Source organism: Psammomys obesus, unplaced genomic scaffold (assembly GCF_907164565.1).
Source record: "Psammomys obesus unplaced genomic scaffold, mPsaObe1.curated_primary_1811, whole genome shotgun sequence".
Classification (NCBI taxonomy): domain Eukaryota; kingdom Metazoa; phylum Chordata; class Mammalia; order Rodentia; family Muridae; genus Psammomys; species Psammomys obesus.
Window position 1 is genome coordinate 2,281,176 of NW_026592890.1, and position 16,962 is coordinate 2,298,137.

The 16,962-nt window shown below is 44.9% G+C and overlaps 1 protein-coding gene across 1 annotated transcript; it reads right to left on the bottom strand.

Annotated features, from left to right (window-relative positions):
* Positions 1–8,637: 8,637 nt before the first annotated feature.
* Fbxo5 (F-box protein 5) lies at positions 8,638–15,526 on the bottom strand. The gene is made up of 5 exons (XM_055616038.1): positions 15,268–15,526; positions 11,690–12,353; positions 11,057–11,147; positions 9,819–9,998; positions 8,638–9,410 (listed from the first exon to the last, which is right to left on the bottom strand). The coding sequence occupies exons 1-5, from the start codon at positions 15,344–15,346 to the stop codon at positions 9,159–9,161; spliced, it is 1,266 nt and encodes a 421-aa protein (XP_055472013.1). The 5' UTR covers positions 15,347–15,526; the 3' UTR covers positions 8,638–9,158.
* Between the last annotated feature and the right edge of the window lie 1,436 nt (positions 15,527–16,962).

Below are 16,962 nucleotides of genomic sequence, written 5' to 3' on the forward strand. Positions count from 1 at the left end.
ACAGTATAAAGACTCGGTCAGGTGGCTAAGTTATAAGACTCAACCAGATGTTCATCTTCATTAAGCTTCTAAGTCTGTCTTCAAGATAACAGAGCCCCAAGGACAGGAAATGATGGGGTTTAGGGTTAAACCTTTTGGTTTAAGGCACAATAAACTCTACTTATTTGTGTGACCCGGGACAGTGTTACCCACATCCTATGTTCTTATGTGTAGTGTAGATGTGTTTGCTAGGTGTCCATCACTATGGAAAACACCCAAGATAAAACATTTGAAAGAAGACATGCTTATTTTGGTTTATTGCTGTAGAGGTTTCATTCCATGGTCACTCAGCCCTGTTGCTCTGGTCTCAGTAGAGAATATCCAGAGCACATTTCTCCTCCATCAGCTCAGAAGCCAAAAGAAAGTCCCAATATTCCCTTCAAAGACATGACTCCAAAGACCTCCCTCCCTCCCACTAGGCCCCTCCCATTAAACATCCCACCTTCTCCCAGTGGTGTTATGGAAACCTGTGTAGCTACAGGGCTCATTGAAATCAAAACTGTATCAATGAGTTAGTAACCTTTTATTTACTGAGCATTTATTTCCTGAGAGCTTTCAATGTGCTGGGCATTGTTCTAACACTTGAGCTAAATCAATCAACAAAGGAAATAAGAGTTTACCTTCTTAGGTAGAGGGTAAAGTGGATTGAAATTATACATAAAAGTAGAGGTTCATACACATATCTGAGCCCCCAAACATAGCTTTATTTAGTATCTTTTCACTGGTTGCTGTTCTCCAGGTAGGCCGTAGGTAATAGAGAACTCATTTTCATAAACTCCACAAGGACTCTCTCTCTTGCATAGAGAGTACCACATGTCAGGCTTAACTTCAAAAGCTTGACATGTGTCTGTACTTATTTAATTCTTGCAGCTGCCCAATGCCAAGGCTGCTGCTGTCCAAAACATTGTTGCTCAGAGGAAAAAACAAAACAACAACAAAAAGAGACCCTCAAAGTCATCAATGATAACTGGCAGAACTCTAACACGTAGCTTAGTTTTGGGTACCTCAACAGCTATTCTTTAGAGTAATGAGATCCCAACCATTTGAAAGAAGCCCCCCCCCCCCCCCCATTCACCTGAAAAGCTGAAGAGCCCTGCAAGCTGAGGATTGGGTGGGTTGTTTCTGCCCTCTGGTGGACAGGACAAAAAAGAGACCATTAGATACAACAGAGGAGGAAAACAGCGAGTTAACCCACACTCTCAGCTCTTCAGAAGTTTAAATACTTAGGAAAAAAGACAGAAAACTCTAAAGACCACACTTAAGAATATAAAGTTTGTTTCAAAGCACCTCACACAATCCAGATCCCTCAAGTTCAAGCTGCAGAGGCAAAGCCCTCAGAAGCCAAAGGGAAAGGAAACAAGGTAACATTTTGAGCAAGGAACAGCAGAGGTTAAAATGTTACTAAAAAGAATCCTAAGTAAAACAGTTCTTATCAGTATTCATGACCATGGATCTACAGCATACCACATTTTAGGAATGGATGGTTAAAAAAATGAAATGTGCAATTAAAAACAAGGAAATCATGAAATTTACAGGTAAATGATGGGATCTAGAAAAGATCATCCTGAGTGAGCTATCCCAGAAGCAGAAAGACACACATGGTATATACTCACTTTTAAGTGGATACTAGACATATAACATAGGATAAACATACTAAAATCTGTACACCTAAAGCAGCTAAGCAAGAAGGAGGTCCCTCAGTAAGATAATCAATCCTCACTCAGAAAGACAAACGGGATGGACATTGGAAGAAGGAGAAAAGAGGAAACAGGAGCCTACCACAGAGGGCCTCTGAAAGACTCTTCCCAGCAGTGTTATCAAAGCAATGCTGAGACTCATCACCAAACTTTGGGCAGAATGCAAGAAATCCTATGAAAGAAGGGGGAGACAGTAAGACCTGGAGAGGACAGGAGTTCCACAAGGAGAACAAAAGAACCAAAATATCTGGGCCTAGGAGTCTTTTCTGAGACTGATATTCCAACCAAGGACCATTCGTGGTTATAACCTAGAACCCCGGCTCAGATGTAGCCCATGGCAGCTCAGTGTCCAAGTGGGTTCCCTAGTAAGGGGAACAGGGGCTGTCTCTGACATGAACTCAGTGGCAGGCTCTTTGACCACCGCCCCCCGAGGGGGAAGCAACCTTGCCAGACCACAGAGGAGGACAATGCAGCCAGTCCTGATGAGACCCGATAAGCTAGGGTCAGAAGGAAGGGGAGGAGGACCTCCCCTATCAGTGGACTTGGAGAGGGGCATGGGAGGAGATGAGGGATGGAGGGTGGGATTGGGAGGAAATGAGGAAGGGGATTACAGGTGGGATACAAAGTGAATAAACTGTAATTAATATAAAAAATAAAAATTTAATAAAAAAAAAAAAAGAAATGTGCTACCAGGTAAAGTGGCACACTCCTGTAATCCCAGCATTCAGGGAGGCACAGGCAGGTGGATCTCTGTGAGTTCGAGTCCAGTTGGTCTACGGAGTGAGTCTACAACAGTGAAGGACTACCCACATAAATCCTGCCTCAAACAAGAAGAAGAGGAGCAGGAGAGGAAGCGGAGGAGGAGAGGAAGAGGAGGAAGAAGGAAAGAAAGAAAAGAGAAAGAAGAAAAGAAAAGAGAAAGAAAGAAAGAAAGAAAGAAAGAAAGAAAGAAAGAAAGGAAGGAAGGAAGGTGCTCTTTCTGTCAATATCCCTCTGGAGTTCTCAAGGCTAATGAGTTTCTGGGATCATGCCCCCAACGGCCTTGCTGGCATTTTGCACTCCTCTCAGCTCCCCAGTAAGAACTTGTGTGGAAGACCACATCACCTCCTCTCTCCAAGGTAGTCTAACAACAACGGTGGTCAAATGTAAGATGGCTGTCGCGGCAACCTGGCAATAGCATGGGGTTTTGCGTGACGTCCCCTACAGGAATACATTTTTTTGTGCTCCAACAGCTGAAAAAGAGTGGGAAGGGCCGTACATTCCTCTTCCCCAGATCTTCAGTCACAGCGATGCCAACACCGCCATTTCGCATAGGTCAGCGGGCTCTCTCACTGTTGCTATTCCTTGGAATGGTAAGAAACTATCACCTTTAACCAATCTCTTAGGCTAAAGGGCCCTTGTCTCTTCCCAATTGGGTCTTTCCAGATTATAAGGATGGCACAGCTATTGCTTATGCGTCTGTATCTTGAGTATCTGTGGCTTTTTGTGTAATTTACCTGGGTGAACTGCATGGCGTTTTAATAACCCAGTAAATTTAATATAGTATTATTTCAATCAGTAGCGAAAATGAAAATTCTCCATCTGATTATATTTGCTTTTTACAAAGTCTCCAATATCTGGTGTGTGTGGTGCATTCCTAAGCATCTCACTTTGGACTTGAATGGGCTGTGTTTCAAACCTCCTTCAACTACAAGCTCTCCCACACTGGTTAGCACAGATCAACACTGTGTAAGGAAGCAATGCTTTCAAATACTGAGCAGAAGGAAGACTTAGTCTTCATGTCTAAGACCAAAAGCTATAAAAATACAATTATCCTAACATAACAGTGTGTATGTACTTAGTTTTCTAATCTGAAAACATAAATGGAGTAGAAAAGCAATAATATTACTCCATCTTTTTGGAGTAACAGGAACGACCACGCAAAAGGACGTGTTGAATGAGCGCCACCTCGTGGTGAGCCATTCAAACCGTTGAAGTAGTATTTGAAGAAAAGGAACAATGCCTTACAGTCAGGGCAGGACTCTCGGCTGCTTCAGCAGAGAAGCGACCTGTCTATGATATATTTAACGTTTACAGCAGGCCCTCGAGTTGTGTGAAAAGGCAAGGCAAGCTTCTCAAGCAGAATCCTGGAAACACTCATCTTGTGGTACCTTAGCACTCTGAACCGGGGCGTTGGTGCGGGGAGTTGGTGAAGACAGCCTTTGACTATTTGAAGTAGGCAGCCCTGCGGCTGACGTTATCTGAGCCGCTCAGACTACTCAGTCACCTCACGCTCTGGCAGAATGAAGGGGAACGATAAAAATGGAAAACCTGAAGAGCCTTGTGTCTATTTAAAAACACACATGGAAACTCCGGTTCCAGGCTGCTCTCTTGCTGATGTCTAGATAACAACAAAGGGAGAGAGCATTCCAGTTCTACACAAATGTTCAGGAAAACTGAAAAGGGAGCAGGGGCAGTGTAGCTCAGACACCGTAAAAAGTTGCAGAGCAATATTCCTTTTTTTAAAAAAGATTCATTTATTTATTTATTGTATATGAATGGCCTATCTGCGTGGACACCTGCAGGCCAGAAGAGGGCATCACATTCTGGTATAGATAATTGTGAGCCACCGTGTGGTTGCTGGGAATTGAACCCAGGTCTTCTGGAAGAGCAGACAGTGCTCTTAACCACTGAGCCATCTCTCCAACCCCCAGACCAATATTTCTTATGTGCACAAATCCAGGACTTCTTAACACACACACACACACTCATGTACACATGTATAATCCAATAATATAAAGAAAAGATATAATGACCATATGGAGTTAAACCAAGGAATGGGAGGCTGTTTTAACACTAGAAAATCAAGGTAATTTATGTTAGTCACACTTCTCCCCTCCCCATACCCAATATGACCACATTGGCAAGTGAAAAATATTAATAAAAGCCAACACAGGAGCATTGTCAAGTAAATGAAGGCAACTCAAGAAAGAAAATGACAGCTGACATTGTTCTTAATGTTTACCTTAATATCTGGGACATGACAAAAACACCATCATTTTGTTGAACTGCAGGCTTTGGTCTATAAGATGCGCCACACACACACACACACACACACACACACACACACACACACACAATTAAGAAAGAAAAGACAGATCTTTAGACTGGATTAAGAAATAAAATTGTGTAAATACCCAGCAGTGTATCAAAGCAGATGCTGAGGCTCATAGCCAAACTTTGGGCAGAGTGCAGGGAACCTTAGAAAAGAAGGGGGAGATAGTAAGACCTGGAGAGGACAGGAGCTCCACAAGGAGAGCAATAGAACCAAAAAATCTGGGCACAGGGGTCTTTTCTGAGACTGATACTCCAACCAAGGACCATTCGTGGAGATAACCTAGAACCCCTGCATAGATGTAGCCCATGGCAGCTCAGTGTCCAAGTGGGTTCTCTAGTAAGGGGAACAGGGACTGTCTCTGACATGAACTCAGTGTCTGGATCTTTGATCACCTCCCCCTGAGAGGGGAGCAGCCTTACCAGGCCACAGAGGAAGACAATGTAGCCAGTCCTGATGATACCTGATAGACTAGGGTCAGAGGGAAGGGGAGGAGGACCTCCCCTATCAGTGGACTTGGAGAGAGGCATGGGAGGAGATGAGGAAGGGAGGATGGGATTAGGAAGGGATGAGGGAGGGGGCAACAAAGTGAATAAACTGTAAGTAATATAAAAAATAAAAATTTAATTAAAAAGAAATAAAATTGTGTTTATTTGCTTAATACAAATTTACTAGACATTCTGTTATAATTCTCTGCACTTAGTAAGGTTGCCAGATAAAAGATAAATATATTTCACTTTGATATTTAGCAACAGACAGCTGAAAACTGAAACGTGATGTGTTTACAATGTGTAACCTATGGAGTTTAGGGATACACTTAAGGATGAGTACATGAAATATGTAGTAAACATATACAATGAAAAGATAGTGTAGCTAATAGTGTACATCAGACAAACCACCATGCTCAGGGCTGGAAAGCAAGGCTGTTGAGATGTTAGTACTTGGCATATTGATATGGTCCCTGAAATCCCAGTCAATGCTAGTGTGCACTGATTATAAAGTTTATGTTGAAATACAAAATAGCTGACAGGACTTGGAAAATGTTCAAGAAATACTAAAAATATTAAATGCCAATGTTAGATTATAAAACTCCTCAGGGTGGTATGATGGCGTGCAGGAGGCGTTTCAGCAGATAAAGGCTACATGCCAACAAATGGCGCTTGGACAAGTGTGTGCCCACTTCAGTACACCCTCCCGTTATCCTGTAAACTGCAAACTAACCAAAGACTCTAAATATGAAATTATAAAGAGTGCAGCTGGGCTGGCAAGATGGCTCAGGAGGCAAATACGCTTGTCACCAAGCCTAATGACCTGAGGTCAGTCCCTCAGACCCACATGATACAAGGAGAGAACCAGCTTCCACAAGTTGTCTTCTGACCTGCATGTGCACGCCCCACAGCATACTTTTCCCCACTCAAATTAATGTATGTGATCATTTAAGATGTAACACTTCTAAAAGTGAACATAGAAGAAAATCGTTGCGTGTGTGAACTAGACAAATTTCTTTGATACAACATGAAAAACATAATCTCGAGAAGGGAAATCATTTGGAATGATAAAAAAAACAAGATGTTTCTTTTAAGGTGCTAACTGAAAGACAGGACACAGGTGAAGAAAGCGCCTGATCAGGAGTATACCCTTAAACATCAGTAAGAAAGCAAAACAACACAGACAAACCATTTAAAGTCACACTTCACCAAAGAAAATGTACGAAGCCAAGTAACAGGAAAAGATGCTCAGCATCTGTCATTAGGATATAAATGAAAGCTATAGGAAGGTACTACTACTGCCTGGCCAGCACAGTGGCAAAAACTAGATTGTATTGTTGACAAGAATTTAAAATAAATGAAACTCTCATACGTTTCTTGAGGAAGGGGTGCCAATTTGGGAATTATCTTGATAAGTCCTTAAAAAGTTACTTTCCAATCTGTGATAAAACACTGCAAACCAGAAGTGATTTGGGGAGGAGAGGGTTTGTTTCAGCTTACGGTTTACAGTTACAGTCCATCACAAAGGGAAGTCAGGGCAAGACAGAAGGTGAGAGCTGCCTGCAGGAACGGAAGCAGAGACTGCAGGAGCAGGAAGTACTGGTTTGCTGTGTCTTGCTCAGCATGCTTTCCCATACACCCCATAGGGTGGCACCAGGGACTGTGGGCAGGGTCTTCCCACATCAATCATTAATCAAGAAAATGCTCCACAGCTTTGTCTACTGACGTCTTGCAGAGGCATTTTCTCAGCTGAGGGTTTGCCTCTTCCCAAGTGATCTTAACGTGTGTCAATTTAAACACACACACACACACCAACAACAACAAAACCGAGCAGCACAGCCACGTAGACATATTGACATTTTCTTCAAAGACTAAATGTACCGCGTAAAAGTTTTGGTAACAAAGGGGAGACACTATCCCAAGGGGAGAAAAGTGTATTTAGAAACCAAGAAAGAAGCGACGGGGGAGTTAAGCTTAGAGAAACAGAAAAGGCATTTAAGGGGAGTGGGAAAGCCATACGGGATGTGTACCCTTGGCTGAGCATGTGTGCCTAGGGGAAAAGGGGTGCTGTCACCACCCCGTGACTTGTTTACTGCTTCCTTTTTTTCTTGTTGTTTTTCAAGACAGGGTTTCTCTGTGTAGCCTTGCCTGTCCTGGACTCACTCTGTAGACCACGATGACCTCCAACTCCCAGTGATCCACCTGCCTCTGCCTTCCTGAGTGTTGGGATTAAAGGCTACTTGATTTCTTTTGAGGTACTAATAGTAACCTCTCAGAAGGCTGCTGTCTAATAAGAGACATCCTCCCCCCACCCCAGACACAAACTAGACAAGGTCTCCATCACAATATACATGCCAAGCAGAAGAAACAGGAGGCAGCATGACTTACAAAGCTCAGGAAGAGCTATCAAAAAGGTTTAAATATGGAGCAAATGATTTCAGCTGAGTTTTAAAACTGACCAATAAACTTAAAAAAGGATCAAAATAAAATGGCAAATCAAGACTTGTGTGGAAAAGATTCTGATTTAAGAAACAAACAGCAACAAAACAACCCAGAAATCCATGAAACTCACTCAACAAATCAGATAAAAAGAAAAATCAGAAGGTCCCTCTGTGCTGGTTAATTTTGTCAACTTGATGTAAACTAGAATCATCTGAGGGGGGAAACCCAGTCAAGAAAATGACTAAGATTGGGCTGTAGGCAAGCCTGCAGGGCATTTTCTTATTGATGGGGACAGCCCAGCCCTTGTCACCAAGGTGGCCATGTTCTCTAAGAACTGGGCAGTGGTGGGATGGAGCAGGCCTTTAATCTCAGCCCTTGGGAGGCAGAGGCAGGGAGATCTGAGTTCCAGGATAGCCAAGGCTACATAGAGAAACCCTATCTTGAAAAACCAAGGAATATCCTGAAATTAAGTAACCTACTCACTAAGATGTAATCAAGTTATTCTTTAGGGATACATTTCTCATAAGCATAAGTCAAGACAAGACTAAACCAGCACTACAGGTTATCTAGAGCTCTAATGGGCAAACAAATGAAAATTAGAAAAATCAAGTAACTGTCCACTCACTTCTTGGTGAACTGACACTTAATGTCCCAATGTTTTAAGGAGTTGCAGCATCATCTAAAAATTACTTAACTACACGTTCATATGAATTCCTAGATAAGCTACTGGAAAAATTGTGTCAAGGCCCCTAGGACAGGACCAATCTCCATCACCCTAAGGCACCTGTTTCCAGGAATAATGTGTTCACACAAACCACACACACACTAAGCTTATAGCAATTTTTTTGTAACAAAATTTGTTTATTTATTTTCTTTGGCACGTAAAAACAAATATTTACAGGTATAAAAACATTAAGAGACTTCAGAAATACAGTAAACAGGACTTTACAAAGGATAGTTTCCACAGTGAAAAAGGCTCACACTGATAACGACAAACATTTAAAACCGACAGACAGGCTCAAATTGATATGAGCACAATACATATTTGGTAAAGCATATCTCAGATCCTAACACGGTGAGTTATATCTTTTTTCAAGATTCCATAAAAATCACAGCCTTCCCTTAAGAAAAAAATTCCATCAATTTTATCTTAGCACCTAATTACAAATAGATATCCATTTTCTCTTTTCCTTAAAATAAGTCAATCTTGGTATTTGTATGGACAATTTTAATTTATTTAAACATTATACTGTAATTATTTTAAGAGGTGTATGTCCTCTATTCAAAGGGGCAAAAAGGCATCATAGTTATTTTTACTTTCTTAAGTTAAAATTTAACCTTTTTTTTTTTTTTTTAAAAAGAGCAGCCCTTAGGCTCTACACTCGATATACTAAAAGGTCACAATCTTTGTAAATTCTTTTTACTCTTTTTACTTCCGGGCAAAGGGCCCATTTTACAGCTGGCTTTGAGAAGCTTGCCGTTCAAACAGTCTTTGTTGTTATGGTAATCACACAGACACTTTGTACAGTATTCGAATTTACAGCTTTCCCGTTTGCAGATCGCTCGCTCTAAATAGTGGTCGTATTTTGCAGGGAAATTACAGCGAATACAGGCTTTGAGGCTTTCGTTGTTTTTCAATGTCTTTGCCACCTAGAAGAAAAAACCCACATGTATTTTAGTGGACTGAATTAATGTGTTACCACCAGGAAGAGCAGCCACACCTCCACTACATAAACATTTTAGTATACAAAAAAATCAGAGTGCAGAGGGTCAGGAAGCCTTCTGGAAGGTAAACCTTTTGCCCAGCTGCTCTTACACAGTAGCAACTATAAAGCGGAGAACAGGACAGTTTGAGATCAGACCAAAGAATCAGATGTGACCTCTAATAACTGCCTCAGTGCTTCTTGCTATACAGAGCCAAACCTCATTATGTGGCTGCATTTATTAGCAGACTAGATGCCACGTAGTGCCACCCTGCATTCTGAAACCCTCCCTCTTACTTCAGCTCCCTTCAACAGGGAGTGCCCTTAACATATGATAAGTTACCCAGACAGTTACCTCGATGAACTCGCTGTGCCGGCTGTAGGCAGGACCCTTCTGACCTCGCTGGCTGGGGGGCCTGGCTTGAGCATCTTTCCTGGGAGGCGCCCAGGCTGACGCCTTCTGAACAGAAGTTAGCGCGGCTCTGCCCACAGCGTACCCTCTGGTTGAAGTGTGAAGTGACAACTTACTGCTTTCCTGGTTGAAAGGTTAACAGGAGATGCTAAATTCCTTTCTGCACTCATTTGCGGTGGCAAAAGCATCCCATGCAGAGGCTGAAATACAACCTCTGCACAGTCACACACAGAAACATTCCAACTCGAACTCACTGAAAGTGTGGACTAGAAACTAAGAAAGTCCTGCCCACAGAACACATGGCAATTCTTCCCACTACCAGCAGATGGCAGTAGTCAGTTACCAAACATGCATTTATTTTAGGGTTTTTGCGACAGGGTTTCTCTGTGTAGCCCTGGCTATCTTGGACTCACTTTGTAGACAAGGCTGGCCTCAACACACATCGACCTGCCTGCCTCTGCGTTCCTGAGTCCTGGGATTAAGGAGTGAGCTGCCACACCCACTTATTTAAGCTTGAGAAGAAGCTTCAAGATGTAGCTCAGGCTGCCCTCAAACTTCAAGCCTTCAACATTCCAGGATTGGCGACACATGCCACCACCCTATCTTAGGGGCACATTTGAAGGACATTTCCATCACCAATAAATCTAAGGCCTAAATTTTCAATCATGTACTCATCAAATTGTCAGAAATACCAGTTCTCAACCCTATGGGGGTCAAACAACCCTTTCACAGGAGTTAATCAGATATCCTGCATACTAGCTTTTTTTTTTACATTACAATTCGTAACTGTAGCAAAATTAGCAATGAAGTGGGAAAAGGGATAATTTCATGGTTGAGGTCACAACATTGGGAAGACTAAAGACAACTCCTCTGTACAGTAAGAATCTTCAGTATGCTGATAATTCACTATTTTTCTTGTAACTGACAAAGTTAACACATGCCACCAATTTTACAACCCTTATTTTTAAATCAGTCCACAATGCAGTGTTTCCAAGTCGACAAAGCAGAATTTCTTAAACTTGGTTTCATTAATGAGTTCTGTAGAAGGCCTGCACACTGTCCTCTCGTTCTCTCCAGCCCCTGGGAGGCTGAAGTGCTTTATGAATTAAAGACACAAACATCTGTCTCTACTTCTAAATGCAAACGAGCAAATTCATTTAATAACACATATGAAGACTTACAAGGACTCTTTGTACGGCTTTGCTGTATAGCTGGAATGCTCCTTTATCGTTTTCTAGTATCTTCTTCCAAATTCTGCTCACTTTAGACAAGCTAAAAAGCAAAGGGGGCAAAAACGCTAAGTATAGTGGAGACCAGGAGCAGCTACAAGCTACGCCAACCCACCTAACAGTTGGAGCAGAGTAAGATTGAACAATGACAAAGTCTACTTATTAGTGTTTAAACCAGGCTACCAAACATCCAAAAATTTTAAGGTTTTTTTTTTAAAGCTCCCACTTTTTTTTCCTTTGAGTAATCTATCTAGTTAACCAATTTCATACCAGTAAATGTGTAAAGCTCCACCTCAGTTATTTGACAGAAGGACACTAGATTATTTGTAAAGGACTCTGAAAAACCCGTTACATTAACTGACACAGCACACCTCACAGTGCTGATTACAGAAACCAACATGTCCACCTGTCCGTTTCAGCTAGCCAGCTGATTCAGTAGAGAGTATGTCCTTCTACTAGCAATAGACTGTGAACTTCAAAGTGACCAGAACAGATGCATTTTAAATGCTACCTGTCAAACACAAGCCTGTACTGACTCACAGCAGGTCCTATGCTACAGGTGCACCGTGCTGCTCTCACACTCACTTTATTAGGTCCATGTCACTGAGCTTCGTCAGAATATTAGCTAGCAGGTGTTTAAACCCCCTCCGGGAGAGCTCAGTAAGGATGTCGAGGTGTTCCAGCCCCATTTTCTTGCCAATTATATTTTGTAGCCTGAAGTTTCCACTGGAGATAACTTCCTTGAGCATTTCTCGATCCACTTTAGGGTTCCGCTTGCCATTCTTTTTCAGAGTTGAGCAAACCACTCTTTCAAAATGCAGGACGGGCAGCAAGTTTTTGTTGGGATACTGGTCTGGGCTTTGTGATGGCAGCAGGCGAGGCTGGGGACTGTTTCTGAGATTCTCCAGAAGGATGTCATCCTCATGCTCACCTTGGTGTGTGAATGATGAATAACCACTGTCTTCATACAGTCTGCTGCCCTCTAGCTCTTCTAGTTCATTTGGACTGTTGAGTATTTTCTGTACACGCTTATTTTCCTTGTTATCATGTCCCTCAATTGGTGACTCAATCAAAGACAGCCTTTCATGATTTCTAACACAATCCTTACAGGAAGACCCCAGACGCGCAGGGCTGAAGGAACCTTGTCTCCTACTGTCCTCGGGTTCCACCACTTCAAGTTCAGAAAGATCAGGGTTGCAATTAAAACACTTCATCTTAACAGAAAGAACAGGGCTTTCTTCTTTACAACCTATAAAAAGAACATAAGAAACAGAATAAAAATCACTTTTGTTCTAATGTTTTCCTACTGCTTGCTGGGAGCTAAAGCCAGGGTCTTTACAGCCCTCACATACCCAGCACTACAAAGGGACACCATTCATTAGCACAGTGTGCATGTCCCAATCAACAATATTTCCAGCTATTGACTAAGACCCCTAAGACATGGTTCTTCAGGGGCTTTCACCTGTCCCAAGATGCCACATCCCCCCTAGCTATCACTTTCATAGGCTTCCTTTGAACTAAGTCCCCTGCTCCATTCTATTATTCTGCACGGGCATGCATGTGTCATGATGCACAGGCCGTCACAGGACAATTATGAAGTTGGTTTTGTCTGCCCTGCCATGGGTTCTGGTGATTGGGCACAGGCAGCAAGATGGAGGGAACGCACATTTACCTTCAGCCCTGGCTGTCAACTTTATTACTCGTTGGTCAGTGGCTCTGAACTGAGACTGGTGTAGTGCATTTCCTCATTTGTTTGAGACAGAGGACTTGCAAAAAAGAGCAGGAACTCTGGCATCAAACCCAGCACAGGTAAAATGCTCTTTGCCCATCATTTACAATGCTTACCTTTGGCTCTCATGAGCTTTTCCAGTTGGCTTGGGACTGCATTTCACATGTTGGCATCATTTTGTTTTTTAAACATTAAAAACAAAAACAAACAAACCAACAAACAATCCTTTTCCAGACTATGGGATTCTCTGGTTTTTGTTTTTGATTAAAGTACCAGAAGATAAAGTTCTTGGGTCAAGAACTTTGTAAAGATCAAGGTAAGTGCTCCTAAACAGTAAGAAACACTCTGTATTCTGTTCAGGTAATTCATCACCCATTACCTAATTCCATACCCACCAAATCAAACAAATGTGGGGCACATGCCTAGTTCTGCCATTTCGTTCATCTGATGCCCACTTAATGACAAATTACGGGTATTAGGGGTGATCTTTTAAAGCTGGGCTTTTGTGGTTTTTAAACAAAGAAATTTGGCCTGAAATTTGAAAAGGGGTCCCTGGCAACGGTAGACTGCGGGGAATCGTGGTTAGCAGGGTTCAGAAGAGCACTGTGGGAACCAGGGTGTGTGACTGCAGTAGAAGCACAGGGCGTGTACTGATGAGTACAGCAACAGTCTTCTGCGGTTTAAGGCTCCAGCAGTTAACATATAAATAGCACCATTTACTAAACTGAGATAAAATGACAGAAAGAAAATTCACATAACCTCAGTCTTCCCATCCACAAAATGGAGAAGAAAACAAAACTGCACTAAGTGAAGGATCTAACCAACAAACCTATGCTATTCACAGTAAGGCAAACTCACTCGCTCACATCTCTTACACTGCAAATCAAGATAAATTCCACATGAGCACATTTAAAAAGCCAAAGTTCAAATGAAAAAAAAAAAAATCTCTGATCTTCCTGCTCAGCGTATTCTATAAGGATTGCGGGGAGGTTCCTTTAAAATGAAGCTACAGATCAAACTCAAATATCTCAATGTTTAGCACACATATTACCCTCCCCCAGTCCAATCGAGAGGGTGAGGGAAGCTTTGATAGTGCTAAAGTGTGCCAAGTGTGACCTTTCATTTAAGGTGTACAATAGGCTTTACATTCCATATTAAATAGTGTAATTGAAGTTGGCGTTCAGTCTTTTTAGCTCTTCCGCATGTTAACTAAGTTTCTGTCTCAGACCCCCAACCATGTGGCCAAGATCAAACTCCATCACTTCTTTGCTTGAGAGTGAGGAAAGGTGACTAACTGAAAGTAGAATTCAAGAGAAAACCTTTGAGCCTACTTTCAAAAATATTTAAATGCACTAATTAAATTTTTTTTAAATATTTCAAGGCTGTAAACCAAGTGGGGGAGGGGACTCGGACGCAGCAAGAATTTCCTGAGGAGGAAAGTTGAGCAAAAGAATCCCATCGTAAAACCATTACATTTCCGACTTCTTACAGCAAACACAATCTGCTAAGCAAGTAGTTTCTTCCCCTCAAGACCTAATTCCTTTCTGATGAAGATCACCAAAATTATATATAAGATTGCTTTTTTCCTTCAGTTCGAAATTTTCTAAGGTATAATCGATGCATCTGTCTTTCATTGAGAAGCCAAGAAAGATAAAAAAATAATTTAAAAAACTGCAACTGAATTTACTCCGTTCTCATCCAAGCTCTGGAACAAGTGACCATTAATTTTTCAATATAGATGGGAAAAAAATAAAGCCCTAAACACTACAAATTCATGTTCTGGGTTTTTGGTTTTTCTTTTCTTTTTTTTGGTGTATTTAAAAAAAAAAAAAATCCCTCCCCTGCACACTCCCGGACTTGAGACTGAGAAGAGGCAAAAAAATCGATCTTTTTCGTCTGCGCTCGGGTCGGTGGGCCGAGGGGGTGGTCTCTACATTTGGCGGGAGCCGGAGAGAAGCCCCTGGAGGCGCTGAGGGGGTCGGGGCTGGAAGGTGCCCCGAGGGCGCGGTGCACGAGGGCGGGAGATAAGCGCGAGCGAGCGCAATCTCCCGCGCTCTGCGGCCGGGACGCCGGGCGAGCGGACCTGGGGACACTGAGTTTGGAACGCGAGGTGGCCAAACGCTGCAAAGAGGGGGTGGGTGGGGGGCTGGAGACCAGGCCCGGGGACCCCGGGGTCCCCCAGCCCCGTCACCGCCCGCACAGGTGGGGGAGGGGACGGGGCGTTTGGCGCCCATGCAGGGCTGGGGCGGCCGGCGCGGAGCCCGCCACCCGCGCGTCCCCGCTGCGGGGCCCGGGGAGCGCAGCCGTCCCGCCGCCCCGGCGACCCTGCCCCCACGCCGCCCCCAGCCCGAGCCCCGCGGGGTGCACGCTCCCCGCCTCCGGGGCTGCGGCAGAGCGGGGTCCCCGAGCGCCCGCCCGCCCGCGCCCTACTCACCGTCCGCGGGGGTCCGCGCGCCGAGGCCGCAGGGACAGGAGCACGGCCGGGGCAGACGGCTGCGGGCGCGCCGGCTCATGCCGGGGGCCGCGGGCTGCCAGGCGGGGAAGGTGGCGGCGACCACGGGAGAGAGGCGACCGGCCGCGGCGCCGAGCTGGAGCTCTTAAAAGGCGCCAGCTGGTACTTTTAAAATCTTTGAATTTGGTGCCCAAATCAGAGCGGGCCAATGGGGCGCGGCGTCCGCACGCGCGCGCCAATAGGCAGGCGGCGTGGAAGGACGCCCCCGTTCGCCCAATAGGAGGCCGCGGGGGCGGAGCCAGCCGTGGCGGCAGGGCCCCGCCCCCCGGCCCGAGCCCCGCCCCCCGGAGATGCTGAGCGTGTAGGCACGGCCCCTCCGTGGGCGTGGCCAGCAGAGGAGGCGGGGCGCTGCGCACACCCGCCACGCTACCCTCCCCCACAGCATCCCGCCGACCGGCCTCCCGGGAGTCCTCACGGCCTGGGGACAGCTCCGACTTCTGCCTGAAGGTCTGTGATGGACCCGGACGGGGTCCGAGTCTTCCTCCATCTCGCTAAGTGCGAGTCTGGTGAGGGGCAAGCCCGCCACGCGAAGCTCAGACCTTCCGGCCAACAGGCCCTTCCCCTGGCTCCGGACCCGCCTCTCTAGGATTTAGGCGCGCTCTACGCTCCCTCCTAAATTGGCTCCGCCCCCTGCCTGCGGCCCCCGCGCGTGCGCGCTGCGCGGCGGCGGCGGCGGAGTTGGCGGGTTGGCGCCTGCGCGCTGGAGGCCTGGCGGTTCCCTCCGGGCGGGGCGGGCGTGACAGGTGGCGGCCGGAGGACCGCCTCTGCCCCCGGGACGGCGCGCTGCGGGATCCCGGCGTCTGTCGGCTCTGCGCCTCCCCGAGGCAGAGGGCCCGGCCTAGGGGCTGGTCCTTGCAACCGCGCGCTTTTGGGTTCTCAACCACCGCGAACTCGTACGGATGTTAATTTGCATTTTCGCTCTTCCGAGTTCTTAACCTTCGCCTACTGAGCGCAAGAGGGAGCCGACCTGTCCCCGGCCTCCCTCCCGCCAAGCTGAGGGACCCTGGCTAGGTGGACTTTTGTTAAGTCTGATGACAAGCTGAAGTGCGGCACTATTGAAGCCGGGCTTTGGACACCTTGTGCCAGTTTGCAGGTGGTGACATTATGCTGGACTCAATTTCAGAAGGACGCCCGTTCCGAGACCTGCTGGTCCCCTCCAGTTGCCATCTTCCTTTCTCTCCGCAAGAGTACTTGACTTTCAGTTAGTGTTCCGTGCAGCTGAAGACAGCTCCGGTGTAAGGGGGCCACGACTGGAGTCATACCAGTCATGCTGGGTCGATCTAGTCCTTATCTAACTTCCTTTCGTTTATTCCGAGTTTTCTGGCGTTTTCACATTTGAAATGTTGCTTGAAGATAGTGATGGTTGTTGGTGCTTATCAAAATTTTGGCAGCTTTTTCTGTTTTGTACCCGAGAAATAAGCCTCTAAGTAAAAATGCCTGAAAAGACACAAGTCCTAGAACTATTTTGGCAATCAAAATTTTCAGTAAATAAGATATTTAACTGTGTGTTAAAGAACTGTTATTAGAGACGTGGATTAAGAATGGTCAAGTTGATTGAGATTTTGAACCATCAACTGAACATTGTATTGGCCTTGCAAAAAACTGAATAAAATATGC

Bases quoted from the DNA above. Each gene is read 5' to 3' on its own strand.
- Fbxo5 (XM_055616038.1), bottom strand. From the start codon at position 15,346: ATGAGCCGGCGCGCCCGCAGCCGTCTGCCCCGGCCGTGCTCCTGTCCC. The intron at 12,354-15,267 runs GTGAGTAGGGCG...TTCTTTTTATAG, and splicing joins CGCGCGGACCCCCGCGGACG to GTTGTAAAGAAGAAAGCCCT. The intron at 9,999-11,056 runs GTAAGTCTTCAT...CCTTTCAACCAG, and splicing joins AAGCCGTACAAAGAGTCCTT to GAAAGCAGTAAGTTGTCACT.